This window comes from Aspergillus versicolor (assembly GCF_001890125.1).
Source record: "Aspergillus versicolor CBS 583.65 unplaced genomic scaffold ASPVEscaffold_2, whole genome shotgun sequence".
Lineage (NCBI taxonomy): Eukaryota > Fungi > Ascomycota > Eurotiomycetes > Eurotiales > Aspergillaceae > Aspergillus > Aspergillus versicolor.
Window position 1 is genome coordinate 1,486,716 of NW_024467525.1, and position 22,307 is coordinate 1,509,022.

At 53.0% G+C, this 22,307-nt stretch overlaps 11 protein-coding genes and 1 non-coding gene across 12 annotated transcripts; 9 read left to right on the forward strand and 3 right to left on the reverse strand.

Moving 5' to 3' along the window:
* The first annotated feature begins 21 nt into the window (after positions 1 to 21).
* On the forward strand, positions 22 to 2,820 carry ASPVEDRAFT_452516 (Zn(II)2Cys6 transcription factor). The gene is made up of 9 exons (XM_040813238.1): positions 22 to 239; positions 285 to 451; positions 508 to 1,116; positions 1,164 to 1,416; positions 1,469 to 1,588; positions 1,641 to 2,036; positions 2,105 to 2,187; positions 2,241 to 2,299; positions 2,346 to 2,820. Exons 1-9 carry the CDS (start codon positions 140 to 142, stop codon positions 2,518 to 2,520), a joined length of 1,962 nt encoding a protein of 653 aa, XP_040664095.1. The 5' UTR covers positions 22 to 139; the 3' UTR covers positions 2,521 to 2,820.
* Positions 2,821 to 3,963, forward strand: ASPVEDRAFT_452517 (uncharacterized protein). The gene has a single exon (XM_040813239.1). The coding sequence runs from the start codon at positions 3,121 to 3,123 to the stop codon at positions 3,781 to 3,783; it is 663 nt and encodes a 220-aa protein (XP_040664096.1). The 5' UTR covers positions 2,821 to 3,120; the 3' UTR covers positions 3,784 to 3,963.
* A 738-nt stretch (positions 3,964 to 4,701) lies between these two features.
* On the forward strand, positions 4,702 to 6,642 carry CweA (putative GPI anchored protein; the record flags this gene model as incomplete). Its single annotated transcript, XM_040809758.1, has 1 exon — positions 4,702 to 6,642. The coding sequence occupies one exon, from the start codon at positions 4,702 to 4,704 to the stop codon at positions 6,640 to 6,642; it is 1,941 nt and encodes a 646-aa protein (XP_040664097.1).
* Positions 6,643 to 7,019: 377 nt separating this feature from the next.
* Positions 7,020 to 8,038, reverse strand: ASPVEDRAFT_185700 (acetate uptake transporter family protein; the record flags this gene model as incomplete). The annotated part of the gene is made up of 3 exons (XM_040808959.1): positions 7,020 to 7,379; positions 7,446 to 7,620; positions 7,668 to 8,038. The coding sequence occupies 3 exons, from the start codon at positions 8,036 to 8,038 to the stop codon at positions 7,059 to 7,061; spliced, it is 867 nt and encodes a 288-aa protein (XP_040664098.1). The 3' UTR covers positions 7,020 to 7,058.
* Positions 8,039 to 9,945: 1,907 nt separating this feature from the next.
* Positions 9,946 to 11,076, forward strand: ASPVEDRAFT_37769 (PhzF family phenazine biosynthesis protein). The gene has a single exon (XM_040811569.1). It carries the CDS (start codon positions 10,019 to 10,021, stop codon positions 10,994 to 10,996), a length of 978 nt encoding a protein of 325 aa, XP_040664099.1. The 5' UTR covers positions 9,946 to 10,018; the 3' UTR covers positions 10,997 to 11,076.
* Positions 11,077 to 11,156: 80 nt separating this feature from the next.
* On the forward strand, positions 11,157 to 11,237 carry ASPVEDRAFT_t35. The gene has a single exon. It is a non-coding gene; the product is annotated as a tRNA-Arg (tRNA).
* Positions 11,238 to 11,533: 296 nt separating this feature from the next.
* Positions 11,534 to 12,963, reverse strand: ASPVEDRAFT_124296 (uncharacterized protein; the record flags this gene model as incomplete). Its single annotated transcript, XM_040806165.1, has 2 exons — positions 11,534 to 12,416; positions 12,479 to 12,963. 2 exons carry the CDS (start codon positions 12,961 to 12,963, stop codon positions 11,534 to 11,536), a joined length of 1,368 nt encoding a protein of 455 aa, XP_040664100.1.
* A 327-nt stretch (positions 12,964 to 13,290) lies between these two features.
* On the reverse strand, positions 13,291 to 14,261 carry ASPVEDRAFT_126322 (putative NmrA-like family protein; the record flags this gene model as incomplete). The annotated part of the gene is made up of 2 exons (XM_040806358.1): positions 13,291 to 13,810; positions 13,858 to 14,261. The coding sequence occupies 2 exons, from the start codon at positions 14,259 to 14,261 to the stop codon at positions 13,291 to 13,293; spliced, it is 924 nt and encodes a 307-aa protein (XP_040664101.1).
* A 615-nt stretch (positions 14,262 to 14,876) lies between these two features.
* On the forward strand, positions 14,877 to 15,637 carry ASPVEDRAFT_50072 (uncharacterized protein; the record flags this gene model as incomplete). Its single annotated transcript, XM_040814256.1, has 2 exons — positions 14,877 to 14,991; positions 15,045 to 15,637. The coding sequence occupies 2 exons, from the start codon at positions 14,877 to 14,879 to the stop codon at positions 15,635 to 15,637; spliced, it is 708 nt and encodes a 235-aa protein (XP_040664102.1).
* A 516-nt stretch (positions 15,638 to 16,153) lies between these two features.
* On the forward strand, positions 16,154 to 17,345 carry ASPVEDRAFT_453036 (putative GAJ protein). Its single transcript, XM_040813251.1, has 2 exons — positions 16,154 to 16,600; positions 16,671 to 17,345. The coding sequence occupies exons 1-2, from the start codon at positions 16,598 to 16,600 to the stop codon at positions 17,334 to 17,336; spliced, it is 669 nt and encodes a 222-aa protein (XP_040664103.1). The 5' UTR covers positions 16,154 to 16,597; the 3' UTR covers positions 17,337 to 17,345.
* A 1,212-nt stretch (positions 17,346 to 18,557) lies between these two features.
* Positions 18,558 to 20,938, forward strand: rim8 (pH response protein PalF; the record flags this gene model as incomplete). Its single annotated transcript, XM_040806200.1, has 2 exons — positions 18,558 to 19,022; positions 19,085 to 20,938. 2 exons carry the CDS (start codon positions 18,558 to 18,560, stop codon positions 20,936 to 20,938), a joined length of 2,319 nt encoding a protein of 772 aa, XP_040664104.1.
* Positions 20,939 to 21,312: 374 nt separating this feature from the next.
* Positions 21,313 to 22,056, forward strand: ASPVEDRAFT_80000 (putative secretory component protein shr3; the record flags this gene model as incomplete). The annotated part of the gene is made up of 2 exons (XM_040816795.1): positions 21,313 to 21,358; positions 21,506 to 22,056. 2 exons carry the CDS (start codon positions 21,313 to 21,315, stop codon positions 22,054 to 22,056), a joined length of 597 nt encoding a protein of 198 aa, XP_040664105.1.
* Positions 22,057 to 22,307: the final 251 nt, after the last annotated feature.

Here is a 22,307-nt window from a genome sequence, read left to right on the forward strand (position 1 = left end):
ACTGCGCTTAACGCTTCCCAATCGGGCAATCCGCCGCCTTTGCTTCCCCTCTTAAGCAATTGTCCCTGCTGTACATTACTCTGTTTTCCTATATTGTCCATGTTACGAGTGCAAGTGTCTTGTCTATCTATATTCCAATATGAATCCCGAGGCCGAGACCTCTCCGCGTCCAGTCCCTGTTCCCCCCCGCAAGCGTACACGCACGGGCTGTGTGAACTGCAGCCGGCGTCGTCGGAAATGTTCGTTTCGCGTCTTAGACTTGTAAATTATATGCTGACGAACAGGCGACGAGATAAAACCGACCTGCTCGGGGTGTAAACGGCGAGGCGACCGCTGCCAGTGGCGGCAGGTCGGTGCTTTCCGCGATGCCAATATCAAGGTGCTGGAGCCGGAGCATCCGTCAATGAACCAGGCTGTTGGTCGTCCGTTACGCCGGCATGGGAAGTTCAAGGTGTGTATTAAATATTCAGAGAGTTGCTGGCAGTCGTTCACTATATCACTGTATAGATTTTGACTGTTGAACCGTCGCGTCGGAAGGACAAGAACGACGATGACGGGTTGGATCCGGGGGAGAAGACGCCTGTTAGGGATGCTGAACCTGCTGCTTCACCTAGAGACCAAGCGGTAGCTCTATCACCATCTCCGACTCCTGATATGCCAAACCCTACTCGCAGACAGGATGAGACCTTCAGCCCAGGCCATATGGTGACGTCTCCGTCCAACTCGGCGCAATTCACCAACGACATCAGCCAGCCCTATATCTCCTCTCCAGAATTCATGGTCGACGAGCTCACGGCACTGCGCAACTTCAACTCATACTCGGGCATGACGCCGCCGCTCTTCGACTCCAGCGTCTTCTCCGATCTCGATAACCCAGCCAACGACGTCTTCCTGCCCGGCTCAGCGTACGAGGCCCTCCACACAGCCCTACGCAACCGACAGCTCTGGACAGCACGGCCAGATATCCCCAGCCGACCAGGCTCACCTACATCTGCTCTTGGCTCTGTCCCCGATCGTCGACGGAGCGAGTCGCGGGCGCGACCCGGACGGTTCGAACTATCGCCAGACAGGGAGAACATCCTGTGGCAGAACTATCTGAACGAGATTTGTCTTTGGGTAAGACATGCCTTGAGCTATACTTATATGAAAGGCTGACAAAACAGCTGGACATGTTCGACAACCACCGCCACTTTGCGTCGACATTCCCCCAGATGTCCAAATCGGCGCCGCATCTGCGCTACTCCATCCTCGCCCTTTCAGCGCGGCAGATGGAGCGCAAGCAGAACGAAAAGTCACAGTCCGAGAGTCTTTCTCTGTACCAGGAGGCTATCCATCTCCTGCTGCCGGAGCTGGAAAGCAAGACGACTCCTGTTATTGCCTCTTGCGTGATTCTCTGTGTGCTGGAGATGCTAAGCTGTACCATTCCCTTAAATATGGATGAATATATCAAATGTTAATACTGGAACAGGCAACCCTAAAGAATGGCGCCGCCACCTAGACGGCTGCGCATTTCTCATCCAAGCCGCCGAGATCAACGGATTCTCCGGTAAAGAGGAACAGGCTCTATTCTGGTGCTTTGCACGCATGGGTACTCCCCCCCTTCTCCCTATCCCTCTCTCAGGACGGGACTAATAAGACAGACGTCTGCGGCGGCCTCATCTCCGAAGAAGAAACAATTATCCCAATCTACCACTGGATCCCCAACGACATGACCCCCGCCGACGCAACGCGCCTCTTCCTCGCATCCAACCACGACACCTACGCAAACCACACCGTTTTTCTCTGCGCACAGACACTGGGCGTGCTCTTCCGGCGCGGCCAGGGACCATCTTCCTCTGCATCGTACCCTGGTAGTCCTGACGATAGTAGCGAGTCGTATGTGAGCCGCTGGAGCCGATTATTTGAATCTGTTGAGCAGTGGTACGAGAACCGGCCGAGCCAGATGAAGTCGATTTTTAGCGTTTCGACGACGACGTCGGCGGACTGGGGTGCTGAGAGGCCGTTTCCGACTGTTCTGTATGCGAATGGGGCTGCCAGTACGTTACTTTATTTAACTTTCTTTAGTTTTTGGGTTTAATTGGTGCATGATGTTGATGTGGGACAGTATCCGGGAACCAGCTGTACCATACTTGCGCTTTATTACTGCTACAGCGCAAGCCGAAGACGCTTTCTCTTGCGCGACGACCGGTATTCCCATTCCTATCCAAGCTATAACTACAGGCTGGTACTAAGAAGAACAGAAATCGGTGCTCTGGCACGCGCGCCAGATCTGCGCCATCTCGGCCTCGAATGCACACCAGTATGTATCACTAGCCTGTCTTTCTTTTTCGATGCTAATTATACAGCGGCTGCTGGACCAACGCACTGCAACCGCTCTGGATCGCGGGGAAGGTCATGTCGCATCATTCAGAGCACGCAGCGATAGTGGAGACACTGACGAGGATCGAGCGCGAGACGGGCTGGGCGACGGCTTGGCGGGTCGAGGATTTACGGGAGTTCTGGGGCGACGATGGGGACTGAGTGGCTGAATGACAGATACTGTCGCCTACGTGTACACGGTGTAGTGTTATGGATAGGTGGGTTGCTCTTATGTGGACTGTGGGCTGGCTTGTTGCGTGCGGCTTCACTTATAGGGTTAAGGGGGCAGACTAGCAGGCACTATATCCACTACGCCCACTACTTTAACACTCCAGTATTTAACACCGTTATGGACTGGCAAGTGGCAATTTCCTCCAGTCAAACTGCCAGGCACAAGCTATGGCCGGCCCCGGACCCTTGCTCGTGGCAAACTCTTCTATTTGCAGCATTCCTGTAACGCATTTAATTAAGAAACAAGGGATGCGAACCCACTCCCCCTGACCCCTGTGTCCAGCCTGTTCTTTAATTCCAGGCTGCCGCAAAGAATGCAGAGGCTTCTCGAAAACAAACACGAGTTTGAGTTGTCGAATACCGGCTGAGACAGTGACAGCAGTGCACGGATAATTGCCCTGCCAACAGCCAAAATGCAAGCGTAAAGGCCTGCAATTGCTTAAGGAGCTGCCTCCGTCATCCATTCTTGTGTTACAACACAACAACAGCTCTCATCTGGAGATCACCCTGTTGATCCTGGTCAACTGCAACATGGCGACTCTCACATCAGGCCCCGAGGAGAAGCCGCTATACAACTCCCTCCCACCCTCTCCACAGCTCTCATACACCTCAGAAGGCGAGCTGGATACACCAAAACACCCTCGCCGCGCCGCCGTCTCTCCCATCCCCGAAAAGGACACGCCTGAAGACCCGCTCGCCTCTCCTCATCCACCACAACAACCAGAACTCGAACCGCTGCAACCACACTCCCACTCAGAGCCCTTCCCAGCTCCAGTCCCCGACTACGACCCCTCTATCGGCGCAAAGCCCTACTCCCCCTTCTACCGCCATGCAACAACACCCTCCGCGGCCTCAGCCATCGCCCGCTTCACCTCGCAGCGGAAACGCACCCGCAGCTTCGGCATCGCCAGCCCCATCGATGACCTGGAGAACGGGTCGCGCCCGCCATGGAAGCGGCTAAGCGACGACGAGACGCGGAATATGAGCACGACGAACCGCGATTCGAAGCTCTGGGCGCAGAAGAAGCGGCGGTTCGACTGTCTGAGCGGGCTGAGCAAGAAGCAGCGCATCGCCGTCAAGATTGTCATCGCGGTCGTGGTGGTGGGATGCATGGTGGCGATTGCGCTGGGGATCACAGCAGCAGTCGGCGGGGGCGTTTGGAGCGGGAATCACCGGTCGGAGCAGGTCCATTAGCCTGCGTCTTTCTTTCTTGTATATGTAACAGACTCCCTAACTTGTAACTATCCGTACTGGGTGCCTGAATGTCAGTGCCTTACTGCCTGGGTGCCTTGGCTGTGGGTCAGTCACGTGCCGCACGCAAATAAATACAGAAAATTCTGCGGCGCTTCCTCTTCTTCTCTTTTCTCTCCCATACATCGAAAAAAGCTAACAGAGCCTGCCACGACCGTCGTCCAGCCTTCACGGCGACGCGTTGCCTTCGGTCTGCGGACTGATCGGCTCTGGAGAGAAACTCCTTGACAGGAAGTTCACCCCCGTTGCGTCTCTAGCAATGGCGACGATAGGGGGGGAATGTCTATGACAGGATACATCACTAAGTAATTACATTAGACTCCAGTATTAGTAGCCCTGGTGACCTCAGTAGATTCTTTGTTCTTCATGCCAGAAACCTGCCTGACTGCAGATCAGCGTTGATGCTAATCCCATCGCCGGTCACAAAGGACGTGTTTTGAAGACCCTGCAGGGGTCACCCCTCCGGCACTGACGACGCTGGAATGCGTTCCCTCCGCACCTCATTGCCCTCTTGTATGGTGAATATCCGAATTTCAGTGTAGAAAGAGCGCCACCCATTCTTAACCACATTCTCGCCGCGGCGCCGTCCCGGCGATCGCATGCCGACTCAGCAATGTTGCCCAGGAGCCAACATGCCATCGCGAATGCCGTCGCGTATACCTCCTGGATATCCTGGATAAGCTCCTGTTAAAAGGTGCGGCCGACCACTGGCTCGCTGAGAGCTTTTGGATTTGATTCAGAGGTGTTTCTTGCTTAGCTCTCTGTACTTGTTGTGTCTTGTTGTGTTCCCACCCCAAAGTCCCTCTTTCATTCAACACCGCAACCAAAACTACTTGGAAAAAAAAAAAAGACTTTTCAAAAATGAAGGGCTTGAACGGCGGCATTCCTCTCGCCGTGCTGGCGGCCACTGCGCACGCCCAGGGTGGTATCTACAAGGGCCCCCATGGCGATGACACCGGCAACGCTGCCTCTGTTGGCCATGAGAACTCTGCTTCCAACACTGCCAACCAGGACATCAAGGATGATCACTCGTGGAAGGGCTACCCCGGCTGGCCTTACTATGCTCCTCCTCCCACTTGGGGACATCCCTGGAAGCGAGGTGATATCAACGAGGGCCCTACCGGCGATGACACTGGCAACAAGGCCACCATCGGTATCGAGAATGAAGCCGAGTCTGAGACGACCCAGCAGATCAAGGATGACCACTCAGTGAAGGGCTACCCCGGCTGGCCTTACTATGCTCCTCCTCCCGGGTGGGGACGTCCCTGGAAGCGCGGTGACATCCATGAAGGCCCTACGGGTGATGACACTGGCAACAAGGCCACTATCGGTATCGAAAATGAGGCCGAGTCTGAGACGAACCAGCACATCAAGGACGACCACTCATTGAAGGGTTACCCCGGCTGGCCGTGGTGGAAGCGCGGCGATATTAATGAGGGCCCTACCGGCGATGACACTGGCAACGCGGCCAATATCGGTATCAAGAATGAAGCCGAGTTTGAGACGACGCAGCATATCAAGGATGACCACTCAGTGAAGGGCTACCCCGGCTGGCCTTACTATGCTCCTCCTCCCGGGTGGGGACGTCCCTGGAAGCGCGGTGACATCCATGAAGGCCCTACAGGTGATGACACTGGCAACAAGGCCACTATCGGTATCGAGAATGAGGCCGAGTCTGAGACGACTCAGGACATCAAAGACGACCACTCGTTGAAGGGCCACCCGGGTTGGCCTTACTGGTGGTACCCATACCCCGGTCATCCCAACCCTCCTTACCACGGTGCAAACCGCCCTGCTGGCGGCTACCACACCGGCATGAAGGAAGCCCGTGACGCCCCCGGAAGCATCCACGAGGGTCCTCATGGCAAGGACATTGGAAACGTGGCCGTCATCCCCATCAAGAACAGCGCCAGCAACGACTTCAAGGGATCTTACAAGGATGACCACAGTGTGGACATCGACTACTCCTGGCCGTGGCACCAAAAGCGCGCCTTCGCCCCTTCCGCTAGCGCTGCTAGTGAGGATGGTGAGGATGAGGACGTTCAGCAATCCCCTGCAATCACCAACAACGAAATGAGCTACCCCGGCCAGGACTCCCACGCCGCCAACGACGCAGCCTGCCAGGCCTCCGAGGTCACCCACACTGTGACCATGACCCGTACGCACACAGCGATGGCCACCGAGACTGCTCTTGCCGAGGAGGACCCCGAGTTCGACGCTGCCCAGACTCCCACCTCCAGCCAGGCTGCTCAGAACCAGTACCCCAGCCAGGCCATCCAGAACCCCAATATCCACAGCAACATGGCCAGCCAGCCGGCCCCCGTCTCTACCCCGGTTGCGCAAGGCTCCCAGGCCTATGCCCCCGAGCCAACCCCGAACCCCAACGTCCACAGCGACATGGCCACCCAGGCTGCCCCAATCCCCACCCCCGCTGCGTACGGCTCTGAGGCGTCTGCGCCCTCGCCCACCTCGGGGGCCTACCACGCGCCCGCCGAATCCGAAATCACCATGGGCACCGCCGGCGCCTACACCGTGATCCCCGTGTACGTGCCCGATGGCGCCGCGCACGGCTCCGTCGTCATCCAGGCTAGCAGCACCCCTGCTTCATCTTCTAGCCTGCTGTTCCACGCGCGCCCCACCGGCGCCTCGCCCGAGCAGAACGCCGCCTCGTCGTCCTCGGCCACCCCCTCTTCTTCCCACGGCCCCGTTGCCTTCACCGGTGCTGCTGGAAAGCTTGCTCCCTCTGCTGGTGTCTTCACGGCCCTTGCTGGTGTTGCTGCTCTACTTGCCTTTGCTCTGTAGGCGTGGTTCTTTAATTTCTTTTAACCTTTCTTTGATTGGTGTTTGCTGCTTGTCAGCGTAGATTATGTGGTTCTAACGCTCGTTTCTTCTATATTCATGTCATGTGGTCTGACTTGGCTTGATCTGGTTTGATGCATTGCCGGTCTGGTTTTACATGTATTTTTGTCCTTGTCTGAGGTTAATTAATGAATTCCATTCATATTTCTATAGTCCATAAAATGAGAACAATTTAACTATAACCCTGGACTTTGAAACTAGTTCTATTATGTAGTCCGTATTAGAAATATCGTCCCGTGGGAACAGTGGGTCTATTCAATGAATAGAATGAAGTAAATTACTTATAGAATAAGAATCCACGAAATCATATGTTTCAAGTACATCAACACCACCAAAACCTGCCACCACAAACTTCTGACCTACGCCGCCTCAACATCCCCACCACGAGACCTGCGCCCCTGCTCCGACCAAGGGAAATGCACAACCGGGGGAATCAAATAGGTATTGCTGCGGTCCGCCAGACCGGCAAAGGCATTATACCAGCACAGGAAACCACACATGATTGAAAAGAAGCCGCCGGATTGGCACAGGGGGCTGTTGGGCGTGCCCTGGGCGTCTCGGAGGAGGTATCCGATTCCTAGCAAGAGGAGAGCAAGATCGGCGAAGAGGAAGAGGGTGAAAAACGCGAGGGTCGATTTGAGGGTGCATAGGGTCATTACGATGGTGAAGATGAACCAGGCCTGTACGTTTAAACGTTAGTGTAAGGTAGGAGGAAGAAGGATTCCGAATGGAGGTGGTTGACGAACGAGTAAATACAACCCCAGACAGTCGTAGAACATATCAGGCGTCCCAGCGCTCGCCTCCACAAGATTTTCCTTGATTCCGAAACCACCTGGCGTTAGGATGATCCCGAATGAGATCCAGAATCCACCGTACGAGGAGAGGACAGTCGCGCCGAACGAGTTTCCTACAGCCATTTCCCTGTATTCATTAGACCTGGATGACAATGCAATGTTTATTGAACTCACCACATGCCAGCCAGTAGCTGGACCAACCCCCCGTATGCAAATGCAGGTGCAACAAGAAAGATAGGCTGGGTGATGTCCCGAGTCTTCATCTCGACACACCCCAAGAGGAAAACAGTGAGGCCAAAGGCACAGAGACCGAGGGGTGCAGGGTTGGCTGCCTTCTTCTGCGGGCGATAGAGACCCGGCTGGAAGGCTCCGCCAAAGGCAGGGAGGCGAGACTCTGCGGTGATTGTGTGCGTGAGACCTGCTGAGTTGGCATAGTCTAGGTGGGAGGACTGGCCTGGGGTCGGCTCTGAAGGGGGGGATGGGGTGGTGGCGTTTGTGATGGTGTTTTGGAGGTCATATTTCTCAGAAACTTCGTTGGATGCCATGATTGTAGGATATGAAGGATTTCATCTGCTAGCAGATTGTATGGTTCATACTTGGTTGAAAGACGGGGGGGTTTTATAGACGCTCTTCAGGCATCGGAGCTCGTCGCAGCACCCCCTATTCCGTCATGAAGATCTGGGGGAACCACTGAGCTGCAGTCACAATGACCATACAGCATCGCCCAAATTCGTCCGGCATTGGAGTCGGTAAGTATTCCGCCGCTGCGTCGTCCAAGAAAGATCGCCAAGATAGCCTGACGGTGATCGCTGTGGGATACGAAAGCACAATAGAGCTTAAAAGTGCAAATCACAGAGTTCAGAGTCTTGCGCACCCAGGGTTCAAGCTACACAGGCCAATATCTACTAGGGATGCGTCTAGTGGCCAACCCCAGAGTCAAGATGGAGAACGCGGAGTTGGACGCGGGGGCGGACATGGCCAATTCGGTTCCGTGAACCATGGTCCCGACCTGGGAACCCGCCCATCTTCATTGGAAACGGTCTATATTGGACGGGGATGTGGCTTTTGAGTTGATCGACGTCAGTCAATTGGTCTTGTCCTGTCTTGTCCGGGCCAGTCTGTCGGCAGTTGGGTCCTCGCTGGCCGCCACATGGCCACACCTAATTTTGAGCTTTAACTCTACCGATGCATTAGCCGGAGCTTATATCTACACTGTCCATATTCAAACTCAGCCCCAAATGGCAAATTAACTGTAACGCGGCCCTCAGTTCCGCACTCCGCTCTGCGATCGACGGAAGCGCAAGGGTACGCATCCATGGACAGGCCAGACGAGCAAGACGAGGGTTGTTTAAACTTCAGGCCTTTCTTTACGAAAATGCCTAATGCATTGGCTTCCGCGCGTTTCCGTATCGGAAAGTATATGAGGAATAGCGGAATCCTAAGCCGCCAGCCGCCGTAAGCGTGTGAAGTATCACCATGTAGGACCATGCTTGGTGAAAACAAGAAGAGATGGGTACTGGCTAATTAGCAATAATGATAGAATTGATCATCAACTGCTAAGATGGTCTGGAAAGGAATACGGCTGTTCTTCGCATAGTTACCGATGTGCTTTCCGATTCCCCACAACGCCCTTGGCTCTACAGCAAAGCCATTATTATGTTGCGTGTGCTCGCGTCTACTAGGCCAATATTGCCCAGACAAAACTAGAGAGAAGCAAATATGGGGGTTGGAAGATGTCCGGCAATAATAAAATGGATAAACACTAACCTGTTGCTACTCATGCTTTCAGCTAATTTTTGGACAAGAATTAAAATGGCATTCAGTCTCATGTTATTCTACGCCACCAGCCAGTAAAGCAATCAATCTCACGGTTCCCACTGCCCCCACAGCTTCTCCTTGTGAATCTTCACACCCACCGTCACCAATCTGCTCTCATCAAACAGTTCAACAATTCCTTCCCTTACGTCCTTCCAACCCCTCTCCGAATCGTGCTTCACGCCAACTGCAATAGTCGGCGGACATTCAAATCCATCGTCGCTCTCTCCGAGCCGATAGCACCCAACTGCCACGATGTCGTTTGGATTGATTCTTTCTGTGATTGTCTGGAAGACCTCCCTCCAGATGGGGAATACAAAGCAGCCATTATTGTATGAATGAAGATAAGCTCTGCTGTTAACGGCTTTCCTACAACTATCATGGCTCGATACTACTCGGAAGGAGCGAGTGCCTGCTCTGCACTTCGACTTTATGGCAGGAACAGCCAGTATGCTTAGTATCTATTACTCAGGGCGAACATTACAAAGATTTCCACTCCAGTCATGCCTTGAATATTCCATTCCCAAGTGGTCTTCGGTTGTCCCGATTTAGAGTAGGTGGATGGAATATTATCGACCTTGAATACGAGGATTTCTCAGCATGTCGTATTCCAGGGAATCCAGATTTATCAGCAATACGACAGTCCTGTAATAGAGCAGTATAAGTACAGAGCGAGTAACTGTTCTAAAGAACAAAACTAGTATCTCAAAATGAGCTGCTCCTACTCCATCGTCGATGTCTTCTCGACCGTGCCCTACAAAGGCAACCCTCTCGCAGTCGTCGCCAATACGACCCACTCACTCACTACAACCCAAATGCAATTAATTGCTCGCCAATTTAATCTCTCAGAAACAACGTTCATATGCCCTCCTACAAAACCCGACTCTACCTACCGACTTCGCTCGTTCCTCCCTAACGGTGGGGAGGTCTTTGGAGCGGGCCATAATTCTCTCGGTGCTTGGTGGCATATTATCAATTCCCAGCAGCTACAACGAGGGAATGGCTCGGAGCCCAACGTATACAACCAAGAGTTAGGCGACGATGTACTCCCAGTCGAAGTGTCTGGGTCACCCCAAACCCAGATCAACATTACCATGCGTCAGGGTCGCCCTCAGTTCCTGGATAAGCACCCAAACAAATCGACCCTCGCTGACGCTCTGGGTATAAATCCCTCGGAAATCGGCTTTGAATATGGTCAAAAGACTCTATCCGAACCTCAGGTGGTGACTACCTCTGCTGCACGGCATCTTCTTGTTCCCGTCCGGGATAAACAGGTTCTAGATCGCATCGACTTCTCGAATCTAGAAGCATTGAGTCGGGAACTGGCAAAGACCAACAGCTACAACAGTGGTATATACGCATTCACGCTGGCCAATGACGAAGAGAGTGTCTTGAAATTGGAAGCCCGGTTCATGAGTCCAGGTATGGGGAATGAGGACCCGGCCACCGGATCCGCGGCAGGTCCGCTGGCCGCACTACTATTCAAGAATGGTATTATAAGTGTCGCATATTGTGGGAAAGCAGAGATACAAGTGGCCCAGGGCTTGAAGAAAGGTCGGCGGTGTCTGATGAAGTTGACTGTGCAGAAGGATGCGGGATCCGGTCTGGTGGATATTCATATCTCAGGAACTGCTGTGCTTGTGGCAGAGGGTAACATAGTAGTTCCCCCTGTAGATATCGACTTCTAAAGATATTTGGCAGGCCATCAAGTTACAGGTGATATATAAGTTAAATTGATAAGTCAAAGAGCAAGTTTTCTTGAAAATCCATATAGTACTGTCCTATACAAAGACAACATTTTCTATCACTAGCTCATAAATCGGAAGATAATCGATCAGCATATCAACCGGCCGAGTGGCCTAATGGTAAGGCGTTGCTTTCCGGTTAGGAAATCAGCAAAGATTGCGCGTTCGAGTCGCGTCTTGGTCGTTTCTTTTTTATTAATTTTTTTTCCCACACCACTACGCAACATCCGACCGACGACCATCTTCTTACCAAACAACCATTAATTAATTGTGTTGGTTGTTGTCTGTTGGGACATCTTCTGAAGTCGTATTATGTATTTTAATTCTTTATACAAGACATGCTTCATGTGTAAGCCGTGTATCGATTTAATATGTCGCCTCGCGATATATATATCTCCACTGCAATAAGGATACCATTGTGGGAGTGTCAAGTGAATTGTTATTGACAACAGACGAGTTACATAACAATTGGTCCATCCACTAGATCCTCGCAGAGAGCTTCTGCACCGTATCCTCCAACGGATAATCCGACTTGACGCGACTCCGAACCCTTTCTGCATCGGCAGGCTTGACGTAACGCGCCTCAGTGGCAGGGTTATACCCAACCCCAGATGCAGCAACAACCTCCGCTTCAGACAGCTTCGGATTGGTGCCTCCATCCGCCCGCTTATACACCGTCACCACGACCGCACCTCCAAGACCCAGGTTATGCTGCAGCGCGACCGAGGTATTCTCTACAAGCCGGTTATTAGCCCACCCGCGCAGCTGCCACGTCAGTTCTGCACACTGCGCTAGACCCGTGGCTCCTAGAGGGTGGCCCTTTGAGATTAGTCCACCAGAGGGGTTAATTACAGGTCCCTTGCCGCCGTACGTGATATCGCCACGGCGGACGAGCTCGTGGGCTTTACCGGGTTCCGAGAAACCAAGACAGTCGAGGAGAATGAGCTCGTTCGCAGAGAAACAGTCGTGCAGTTCGCAGACTGAGATGTCCTTTGACGTGACGCCTGCTTCGGCCATGGCCTGGGTCACTGCGCGCTTCGTCATTCCCCAGCCAACGAGGTCAATGGCGCTTCCTGAGTAGACGGAGGGATCGTCGGTGAGGAGTTTCTGGCCTGCAATTAGGATTGCTTGGGACTTCAGGTGTGGACGGGCGTCGAGGAACTCCTGTGAAACGACTACGGCTGCGGCGGCGCCGTCACTGGTTGGACTGCATTGAAGCTTCGTGATCGGGGCGTGAATGACGCCGGAGTCTAGGACCTCTTGCAGAGTATACGCGGTTCGGAATTGGGAGTAGGGGTTACGCTGGGAGTGCTCGTGCGAGATACGGGCAATCTCGGCGAGGTCTTCTGCTTTTGCGCCGTACCTAGGCTGCTGTTAGCATGTGTTGCCAGGTATATTCCAGGAGGACTGGGAAAGGTTGCATACTTTTTCATGTACTCGACGCCTGCATTTGCAAAGTACTGCGCATTCCTCGGGCTCTTATGCTTCCCATGCGTTTTCTCCATCAGCGCCGTAGACGGCCCAACTGAGCTTGGGCGGTCGTCCCATACTGAGCGAATCGACCCTGGACGCATCTGCTCAAAGCCCAAGACTAAAACGCAGTGGGCGCCTCCGTTTTTCACCAACGTCCGGGCCAGATGCAGGCCGGCGGAACCGGTTGCGCAGGCGTTATTTGTGTTGTATATTGGGATGGATGTCTGTCCAAACTGGTAGAAAATGCGCTGTCCACTGGTGGTATCACCATAGCAGTAGCAAGCGATACCGGCTTCAACATCATCGTAAGTTATCCTTGCATCCTGCATGGCCTTCACTCCGGCCTCATACCCGAGTTCTGGGTACTCTCTAGTCCGGCGCGGTTTGAGGAACTGGGTCATGCCCACTCCTAGGACGTAGGTATTTGATTGCGGCATTGTGTATGTGTATTCGCTGTATGATTTGTAGATATGCTTGAGAATTGTGGTTGATGCATTTGAGGGGTCAAGTATATTTAAGCTCCAGATGTGGTGGTCTGCCGGCCGAGGTCCGACTGCTTTGCCTTGGATCCCCCGCACGCCCCAGCTGTCACTTCTCATACAGCCGACTGGAGAACCATGGTCGGTCTAGACCGTTATAATGCGGTGGAATAGGATAAATGGTTGCTTACGAGCTGAAGTGCCCGCGAACAAACCCTTGGAGATTATGAAGATCTAGTTCATTATTGTTTAGTCCATGACAACGCCTATTAAACTCGGCAGGTATTATGATCGCGCATAGTTCTGGTGCCAGGTATAATCCCTATTCTCGGCCAACAGCTGCTTGATAGCATCCCTGGGCCTCGTCGGCTCTCTCCCAAGAACATCTCGCATTAACCCATCTGTCGTCCGAAGCTCCCCCTTTGCGATATCCTCCCACCACGTCGCAACCATTTCAAAGAACGCCTGTGGCTTCCCACCCTGATCATTCGCACCGTTCACACGAACATACTCCTCAGACGAGACAATCTCGAATTTCACCTGCCGAGAAGTCGTCTCATTGAGTATATCCACTAGCTGCTTTGTGGTAATCGTCTCTTCTGAAGTAAACAGTACGGTTTGGTTCTCGTACCCGCCGCGGATCATGATTCGGGCGGTTGCTTCGCCGAGCTCTGTGCGTCGAGTCCAGGCTATCTCTCCGTCTGCGGGGAGCTGGACGGCTGTAGTGTTTGGATACCAGTTAATGAAGACAGGGAAGGCTTCTGCGTACACGCCTTCTCGGATGGCAGTGTAGGTGAGACCGGATCTGCAATGGTTAGTAAGGTAAGGTTTGTCTTGGGAAAGAATACATACTCTTTAAGGAGTTTCTCCGTGATGAGATGGACTTGCTGAACAGCAGCTTTGGAATTATCCGAGAAGCCACCAAACGCAAGCGATGTATACCAGACATGCTTTACGCCCGCCCGCTTGGCACCATTTATGAGCCCCCGATGCTGTTTATCACGTCGCTCATTATCGAAAACATTCGTGCTCACGAAAAGCAAATTCTCAACACCGTGTAACCCCGAATTGAGCGATTCCTCGTCCTCGTAGTTGATATGCCGGAACGCGATTCCGCGGTCTTCAAAGCGAGCTCTGTTTCTGTCCGAGGAGGATGCCGCGGCGAATTGGGAGCGGTCGACATTGTCCACGAAGTAATTGAGGACCTGCTCACCGAGGCCACCAGTTGCGCCGGTTATGAGATATTTGAGAGACATTTGGAATTGAGCTGTGATGGTGGTGGGAATCGGTTATACCAAGGTAGTATCAGTAGAGAGGAGTATAGTAGAGCTTCTAAGCTTGCAGGTTTTGTGTGACATGGTGATTATTCTGGTTTCTTTTATACTTTGGAATGTCAAGTTGAACAAGTTGAAACTCCCATGTGATGTGATGAATGGCCCCCATGCTTGATAATAAGCATCATTGGTAAGCGGCGGGGAGAATCGTCTCCGATCTGCTCGAGCACCAAAGTGTCCGCAATCTGTCCGACTATCCGACCGTGGTTCAGGCTAATCTGGGTTAGTTTCGTCGTCTAATGAGAATTATGACCCAATTTATTTCATTTATTTCATTTATTTCATTGAGGAAACCATTGAAATAGTGGGAATAGCTGAAGCGTTGTTCACTTGGATCGTAGGCCTGCAATACGCCTTTCCTAACCAGGAACTGCTCTGTATTACATAATATAATACATCACGTGGCCCGATTTCCTATCTAATCTCAGATCGAAAGCTTGAGCTTCAATCTCTTTACCCGCGAAGAGCGGAGTGACGACTTGACCTTCACAATGGAAGATAGCTTAATGCGTGGATTTCCAAGATAACACTAAGATAATGTCGTCCCACAGATCGCAATTCTTGGACGAAAGCATCACCCATAAAGACCAAGAAGAACGTCCCGCTGAAAGGCAGCGGAAGCGGCGGGCAAATGTTTACGATGCTGTCGCTGGTTAGTAGCTCTACGAATTGGTCTTTACAAACATTCGTACTGATATTGGGAAGGTCGCGTGAATGCGCACGGGTTTATACCCGCCACTCCGTACGCCTCTAAATACCGCGACACAGCATCATCCAGTAGCCGGGCCCTCCCTCCAGAGGAGGTTCTGTTCCGTCGAGAGGGCATGCCAGTCCGCTACGAGGAGACGGACCGATATTTCGCGCACGAGAATCTGCCGGCTGACCAGCCGCTTCCCAGCTCCGAGCTCCTGGAGTCCATCCACGCCTACACCGCGGACTATTACGACCAGGCACTTGGGCCGAATGGGCGAGCCAACCAGTATAGCATGAACGGGAAGTCATTGATGTTCATGGGCGTGCTCCTTGAGGAATTGGCCAAGGAGTCGCTAGGTGACACTGGTGACTTGGCGCTGGTTGAAGGGGATGATTTGCCCGCGGACGAGCCGACCTCGAAACTTGGGCGGAGGATGGGACGCAAACGGGCGAATAGTCGGCGCAGCAGCATCTATGCGAGCTCTGGTGAAGATCTGGATAGTGTTGTGAAACGGAAGAAACGGTCTAAGAAGCGGAGATTGACCCGCCGGGCTTCTACTACTGATATCGATACGGAGCCTGAAGCTGGACGGCGAGGCTCATGAGCGATCTCCATACAGTGAATGTAACGGTTATTCGAAGCACGGCTGCTATAACAGTCTGTACTGACTCTGTCGCGGGATACCTGCATGGCAGCTGAGCATAGGGTCGTCGAGCGGCCTAGGCTACGCGCGGCGATTTTTCCCCGACGTTAGACGGCCACCGCCATTGCCTTATCCCGAGGTCCCTACGGAAAACTTGGGACTGAAATCTGACTATCGCTTCTCGGATACCACATCCACTTTCCCGGGAGTTATCTTAGGTAAGGAATGCGTCGGCCTCGAAGCTAGTGCTGGCACATCCGATGTGTTAAGGTTCGGTGATGGAATTTCGAGCCGTCCGAAAGATTTCATCGTATGTATGTTGCTGAGGGGCTTTAGCTGGTTTCAAATTAGCCAGTGAAATTGGACGCCCCAGCGTAGATTTCCGACTTTGCGCGCCAACCGCTCTCTTTCCTGCATTTTCTTTGGATGTATCTACTTCTGGTTGATAGGAAAGACCTAGGCTGGTGACTGGTTAACAGGTCAAGTCCGCCATAACGTCTGAAGGTGCAGAGACTTTGGAAAGCCAGCATAGTCATTGCTCGAGAACGGCATTATTTAACCCTGCTGGAGGGGGACATAATGTAATTGGCGGTCATCAGTGTTGAACTCTTAAGTTGTAGATATGAAACCTCTGTGTCATCCCATCACGCACAAAAGCATGGCTGCAGCAGTTGTGCTCATGATTCTGGCTGCCTCCTATTGCCAAGTCTTCTTGTCAACACCACCACGCAGCGTCTTCCAACGCTTCCCTCCATCAGCTCAAAGTCATCTATGATAGATAATCTAGTCGATTCTCTTATACCTTCAATCTAGAATACTACGACCTGAACTTAGGCAATCATTTTTCGTGCTTTGCCCTTCAGCTGCTCAAAAACCCTTAATAATACTCACTTTCATCAGCGATCGCACAAATCCATCACAATGGTACGTCTCGTTTTGACAAACATCTAAAAACCGCATACCTAGTCCTAATATAATCATGAACTATATATAGCCCCCCAAACTCTCCAAGACCGCCAAGCAAGGCTTGATTCTCTCCCACATCCGCTCCACACGCACCTGCCACACACTCAAAGATCTCGAACACGTGCTCCCCTCCGTGGCCTCGATCAATGGGATACAAGTGAAAGAATACATCCAAGAGCTCACTGATGAGGGCAAGATCCGCGTGGAGAAGATCGGCAGCGGCAATTGGTACTGGTGTTTTGGTGGGGATGAGAAGAAGGAACGGGAGAGGCAGTTGACTCAGCTCCGAAAGGATGTGGAGCGGGTCCAAGCCAACTGCAAGCGAGCCGAAGCGGATTTGGCCGTGCGCAAGAAGAAGAGGGACAAAGAGGTTGCGGCGCTTGGGAAGCGTGGTGAGGCGGAATGGGAGGCGCTGTTGGAAAAGAAGAAGGGTCTGGAGCTGGAGAGAAATCGCCTGCTCGCTGAACGGAAGTCGGCTGAGACTACCGGGGAGGGGAAGGGGATTGGGCAGATGAGGGAGGAGATTGACGAGTACCGCCAGCGGGCGCAGATGTGGACGGACAATATCTACGTGCTGGAGGAGTACGTGAGGAAAATAACTGGCGGAGATCGCGAGATAATACAGGCAGTGCAAAGGGAGTGCTATGGGGACGAATATGTGGAGGGGGAGGGATTGCGCGAATTGTTAATATAACTCGCTGCCTACACGAGTCAAGATGCGAGTCTAGTATTGCGGACTAGCGAGGGCTGGACTGGTCGTTGTCGTTTCAGAGGCTGTCGCGTGTGATTACCTAAATGCTGGGATAATCCCCGGTGCTCTGTCCCAGGTGATAAGGAGCAAACCGAATCAAAGACAAATAAAGCGTACCAGAATCCCAAGCCGCTGATCGCTGTCATGAATCTCGACAGTTGAGGAGAGAGAGAAGTGGAGGCGCCGAGCCCCGAACTACGTTGGACCCAAGAGAAGCTTGACTGCCACCACGCGAATTCCGTTGGCCTTTCCCCTTCTCCGCCTGCTTATCGCGAACTCTTCTCCCTCTCTCTCGCTCCCTCTCCCTCTCTGCTACCCCCGGCCTGCTCCCTTCTTCCTCGCGTCTTGTCTCCTTTGTATTTTACTTCTTTACTCTGCTGCCTCCCTTCCTCGCAGCCCTTCGACCTCCACCTTCCCTCCCTCCCGAATCGACTGTGTTCGACACGCTTCTCCGTCCCTTTCCGAACACTTCATCTCCGTTCACCCCTCTCCTCGACACATCTCGCCGCGGCTTCTCTCCCTCGACGCCGATTTACGATAGAAACATCTCATCGAGCTTCGAAAGGGGACGCGTACTTGATACTGTCAATCTTTCTCGGTCGGAACCTCGCGTGAAATGATGCCGACCTGTCGTCTCGACTCCTGATTCCCTGACACCTTCCCGCCTTCATCTTCTCTTCGCCCTGTACATTCCTCCGCCCCCCTCTTTCGCTGGCCAGTGTGTGAAACAATTGTCTGTCGATTACCCATCCGCTACTTGGGCGAGTCTGGCCTGGGCCGCGCAGTGGACGGTCTCGAAGCACAATCTCGCGCCGCAGTGCTTTAATTGTGGTTGGACTACAGGTTTTGCGCCCGACGGCCAGATTAGGTCCAACTGTCGGTGGATTGTTGGAACGGAGAATTTCGACCTGCATTACCCTCGATTGTTCCTCCCTTCTGCGCTCTTGTTTCTTGACATCGGAGCCCCCTTGCTTTGTAGAGCTCTTGTCTAAGTACCTGCATCGGTCTTCCGTCATTTGGCTTGATTCAACCGCGTGCTGTTCGCATACATCCCGGCCCATACCAACAACCCCAGAGCTTTCCGTTTCTCTCACCTCATACCTCTTTCTGTGATATTGTGAGGCTCTTCGCCCTTTGATGGACAGGGCGAGGTGTTCATATGTCATGTCCGTCAATCCCGTCCCCACCCAATCTTCTTCGCCGCTCGGTCGGGGTCGCTCTTCGTTTCTATCAAAATTTCGCTCGCAGCTCGGCCAACGGAATCGCGGCGTAACCGATTACTATATCGAACCAGACGACCCTTGGCGCTCATATTTCCCCGGCGACGTTATCAAGGGAACTGTTGTTCTCACAGTCGTTCGCCCTGTTCGCATTACACATTTGGTTATCTCTTTGCTTGGAATCGTCAAGGTCTTCAAGAACAATGTCCCGGTCGGTGAGACACCTCCGGATATTGGGCCCCTCGGCCCTGGGCGCGGGCGCCGAGGCGCCGAGTACTTGGGCAATGGGGTCGCAACATTGTTTGAAGACGAGGTGGTTCTCTGCGGGGAAGGTCGTCTTAAGGAAGGAATCTACAAGTTCCGGTTTGAGATGTCTTTCCCGCCATATGCACTACCCAGCAGCATCAGCGTTTGTCTTCCCCCTTCAGATTTCAGCTCTGACCATTACCACTAACACAATATGACACGTAGTTCGAGAGAGGCACCATCTCCTATATGCTTACGTCCACCTTAACGAAACCTACAACTATAAATCCCACCGTCACATGCCGAAGGCGCGTTAATTTACTAGAAAGTATTGATATCGCGGGTTTTCCGCCACCCAAGGCTCGGGTAGTCACCCTTGAGCCTGTTTCAAAGCGTTCCAAATCGAAAGCAAAAACCAAAACGGCCGGTTCCGACGCACCTGAATCAGGGTCATTGGAGCCATCGCCAACCGGGGGGTCTGCTGCCCCGGAGAATCGGCCTCCTCTCAGCCCGGCACCCAGCAACGTCAGCTCATCTAGTCGGCTCAGCAACAGCAGCCAGAGTTTTCAGATTGTGACAGATCCCGGGTCAACCGTGAGTAGCGGTGTTCGAAATAGTGAAGCCCGGAGCGTCACCCCTTCTGTGTCTGACAAGAAAATAATTACCGCCAAGACTGAAGTTCTGCGCGCTGGCGTGCTGCCTGGCGATACACTGCCGATAAAAATTACCATTAATCACTCTAAGCAGGTGCGCAGTGCGCATGGAATCATAATAACCCTCTATCGCCAAGGCCGTATCGACCTTCACCCCGCCATCCCAGTGGGATCTACGACTGAGGGTAAAAAGCCGGTTTACGAGGATTATTATCCCCGTTCCCGGACAGGCCTGGGCGGACTTACCATTGGTACTTCTCGCGCCAGCAGCGTGTTCCGAAAAGATTTGACTCAAACATTTGCGCCATTGATTGTTGATCCCTCGACTTTGACAGCTGACATCAAGACCTCAATTCGCATTCCAGAAGACGCGTTTCCCACTATTACTCGGACACCGGGCGGTATGATCAACTTCAGATATTATGTTGAGGTTGTCGTCGATCTTCGCGGCAAGCTGACATCGCCGGAACGCTTTCGACCACGCTTCAACCTTGTTTCTTCTGGCGGCAACTTTTCCTCAAATGGAAAAATAGTAGATCCAACTGACACGAATGGGAGTGCGATCACAGCCAACTGGGGAGGTAATATTTTGGATACCGACCAGATCCGCCGTGAAAAAGGAGTCGTTGCTGTGGCCTTTGAAGTGGTAATTGGGACACGAGATACGCAAAGACGAAAAAGTGAAGGTCGCCGCACTTCATCTACTGGGGAGGGATCAGACACCCAACAATCTGCCGAAAACCCAGCTACTACTGCTACAGATGGGGAAGAATTCTGGGCACCCGACTACCAAGACCATGTGCCCGGGCCGGACTCGGAGTACCCTATGCCCGATCCTGTTGGATATGGGCAAGATCATATCCAATGGTCAGATTACCCGGAACAGCCACAAGTGGATAACAACTATCCAGTGTGCGGAGGAGCACTGCCTAGCCCACCATCGGATGAACCGATGGACGAGAAGGCGCGGTTACGGCAGGCTGAACAGACTCTTCTGCCCAGCCAACCACCAGGCGTCTCGGAAGCCGGGCCTTCGTCGGCTGCGGATACAGCAATGCCTACCGCTCCTGTAATCCCGGAAGAGGATAACCTTGATGATTACCACCATGTCCCATCGCCGGGCGTGAATGGTATGAACGGGATGTCCCCGGCGTTGGTGTCGGCCGAGTCTGTGCAGACAGTAGTTCCAGGAAGCAGCTCTACGCCTGTCCTTGGACCCTCGCAACCGCCAGGAGAAGATAAACAGGAAATGGAGCGGCAGCGATTGCTGATGGAAGCCAGTGCGCCAGATGACCCGGACGCTCCCCGTACTGAGCGCGCGGACGACGGACCAAGTGCACCTGTTTTCCACGACGATGAGGATGATCAGCACCTTGTTGGAGGGGCTGCAAATGGGGACGAACTACTTCCACGATATCAAAGATAATATGGTTGATTTGTTTACCTCATGTCGAATTGATTTATGCATTGCGATTGGGATTCAGCGGAGATACCACATTTGTTATATTTAGTGAACTATCATGACTACATCTTGAGCTAGCTGGAAAATACACAGCAAATGTAATATCCACAGCCTTTGACCTCGAAGATACTCATCCAATTCCACCTCCATAAGCCTCGGGTAGTCTGTCGTATTAGTCGCCGAGAAGGCACGGACGGGGCTTGGCGTCAGCCCTGAAGGCGACAACTTTCCACTTCGCATTCCCCTCCGCATTTGCCCTCAACCTCCTCCTTTTGCGCGGTCGCCTCTCCCCTCTCCCCTCTTTCCCCTCCAGAGAAGTCTCTCCACAACCCATCACCATGACTCTCCGCTACGGGTCCTTCGCGACCTTCCTAATCGTCTGCCGTACGTACCCTCCAGTCCCCGGACCAGACACGCGAGCGCCTTAGACCCCCATCCCAGCCAACCAACCCGAAAGCCTCAATTACCAAACCCACCTCCCCCCAGAACCCAGTCCTGCCTACCCTGCTAACAATGTTATACCCAAAACAGCAACAAGCTTCTTCCTCGGCATAATCTTCTCCCTCTTCCCCTACGACTACCCAATCCTCTGGTCCACCTCGCCAACAGTCTCAACCGCCTACGACTCCCTCGAAAACCACCTCCGCCTACTCCATGCCTCCCCACCGCTCATCCCCCGGATGCTGCACATCGTCATCTTCCTCGGCCTCGCGGGGCTCATCATGAAGCTATGGCGCCCCTCTGAATCGAACATGCTCTTCGACGGCGCGTCGCTGGTCCTCTACGCCTGCGGCATCACGGTGTACATTGCGAATATCGTCAAGGGGCTGAGACTGGCGAGTGGCGGCCTTTACGGCGCGGAACTTGCGGCGAACCCCGAGGAGGCGGCGCAGATTCTGGGGCGTGAGGATAGTCTCAAGGTGCTTAGTGCGAGTAATACGATTTTGGCGCTGGTTTTGGTTGGGGTTTTGGTGTTGCAGGCGGGGCAGTGGTATGCGGAGAGGAAGGATGCGCAGGAGGATGAGTCGTTTGCGGCTAAAGGGGAGGGGAAGGCGAAGGGAAATAAGAAGAAGGCTAACTAAGAGGGGCTAGCTGTTGTAACTTGGTTGTTGTGTCGGACAGAGGAGGTTGGTCGGTGCTATTGTTATAAGCTTGCTGATAGGGTAGGATAGGGAAAAAAAAAGAAGATGGTATCTACTAGATTGTTCTATGTACATGAGACTTTCGACTCGATGAGTTTTGTTGGTGAACATGGTGTTTGTTTCATGTCAAAATGCTGTCGGGGGAATCACGCGGTGCTTTATGGCACGGTTATATAACGAGATGAAGCCAA

What these genes read in the sequence shown, in the direction of transcription:
- ASPVEDRAFT_452516 (XM_040813238.1), top strand. Translation starts at nt 140, where the DNA reads ATGAATCCCGAGGCCGAGACCTCTCCGCGTCCAGTCCCTGTTCCCCCC. An exon ending in CTGGTGCTTTGCACGCATGG is followed by an intron (nt 1,589 to 1,640) that starts GTACTCCCCCCC and finishes CTAATAAGACAG; the next exon opens with ACGTCTGCGGCGGCCTCATC. An exon ending in TCGGCCTCGAATGCACACCA is followed by an intron (nt 2,300 to 2,345) that starts GTATGTATCACT and finishes CTAATTATACAG; the next exon opens with CGGCTGCTGGACCAACGCAC.
- ASPVEDRAFT_452517 (XM_040813239.1), top strand. Translation starts at nt 3,121, where the DNA reads ATGGCGACTCTCACATCAGGCCCCGAGGAGAAGCCGCTATACAACTCC.
- ASPVEDRAFT_37769 (XM_040811569.1), top strand. Translation starts at nt 10,019, where the DNA reads ATGAGCTGCTCCTACTCCATCGTCGATGTCTTCTCGACCGTGCCCTAC.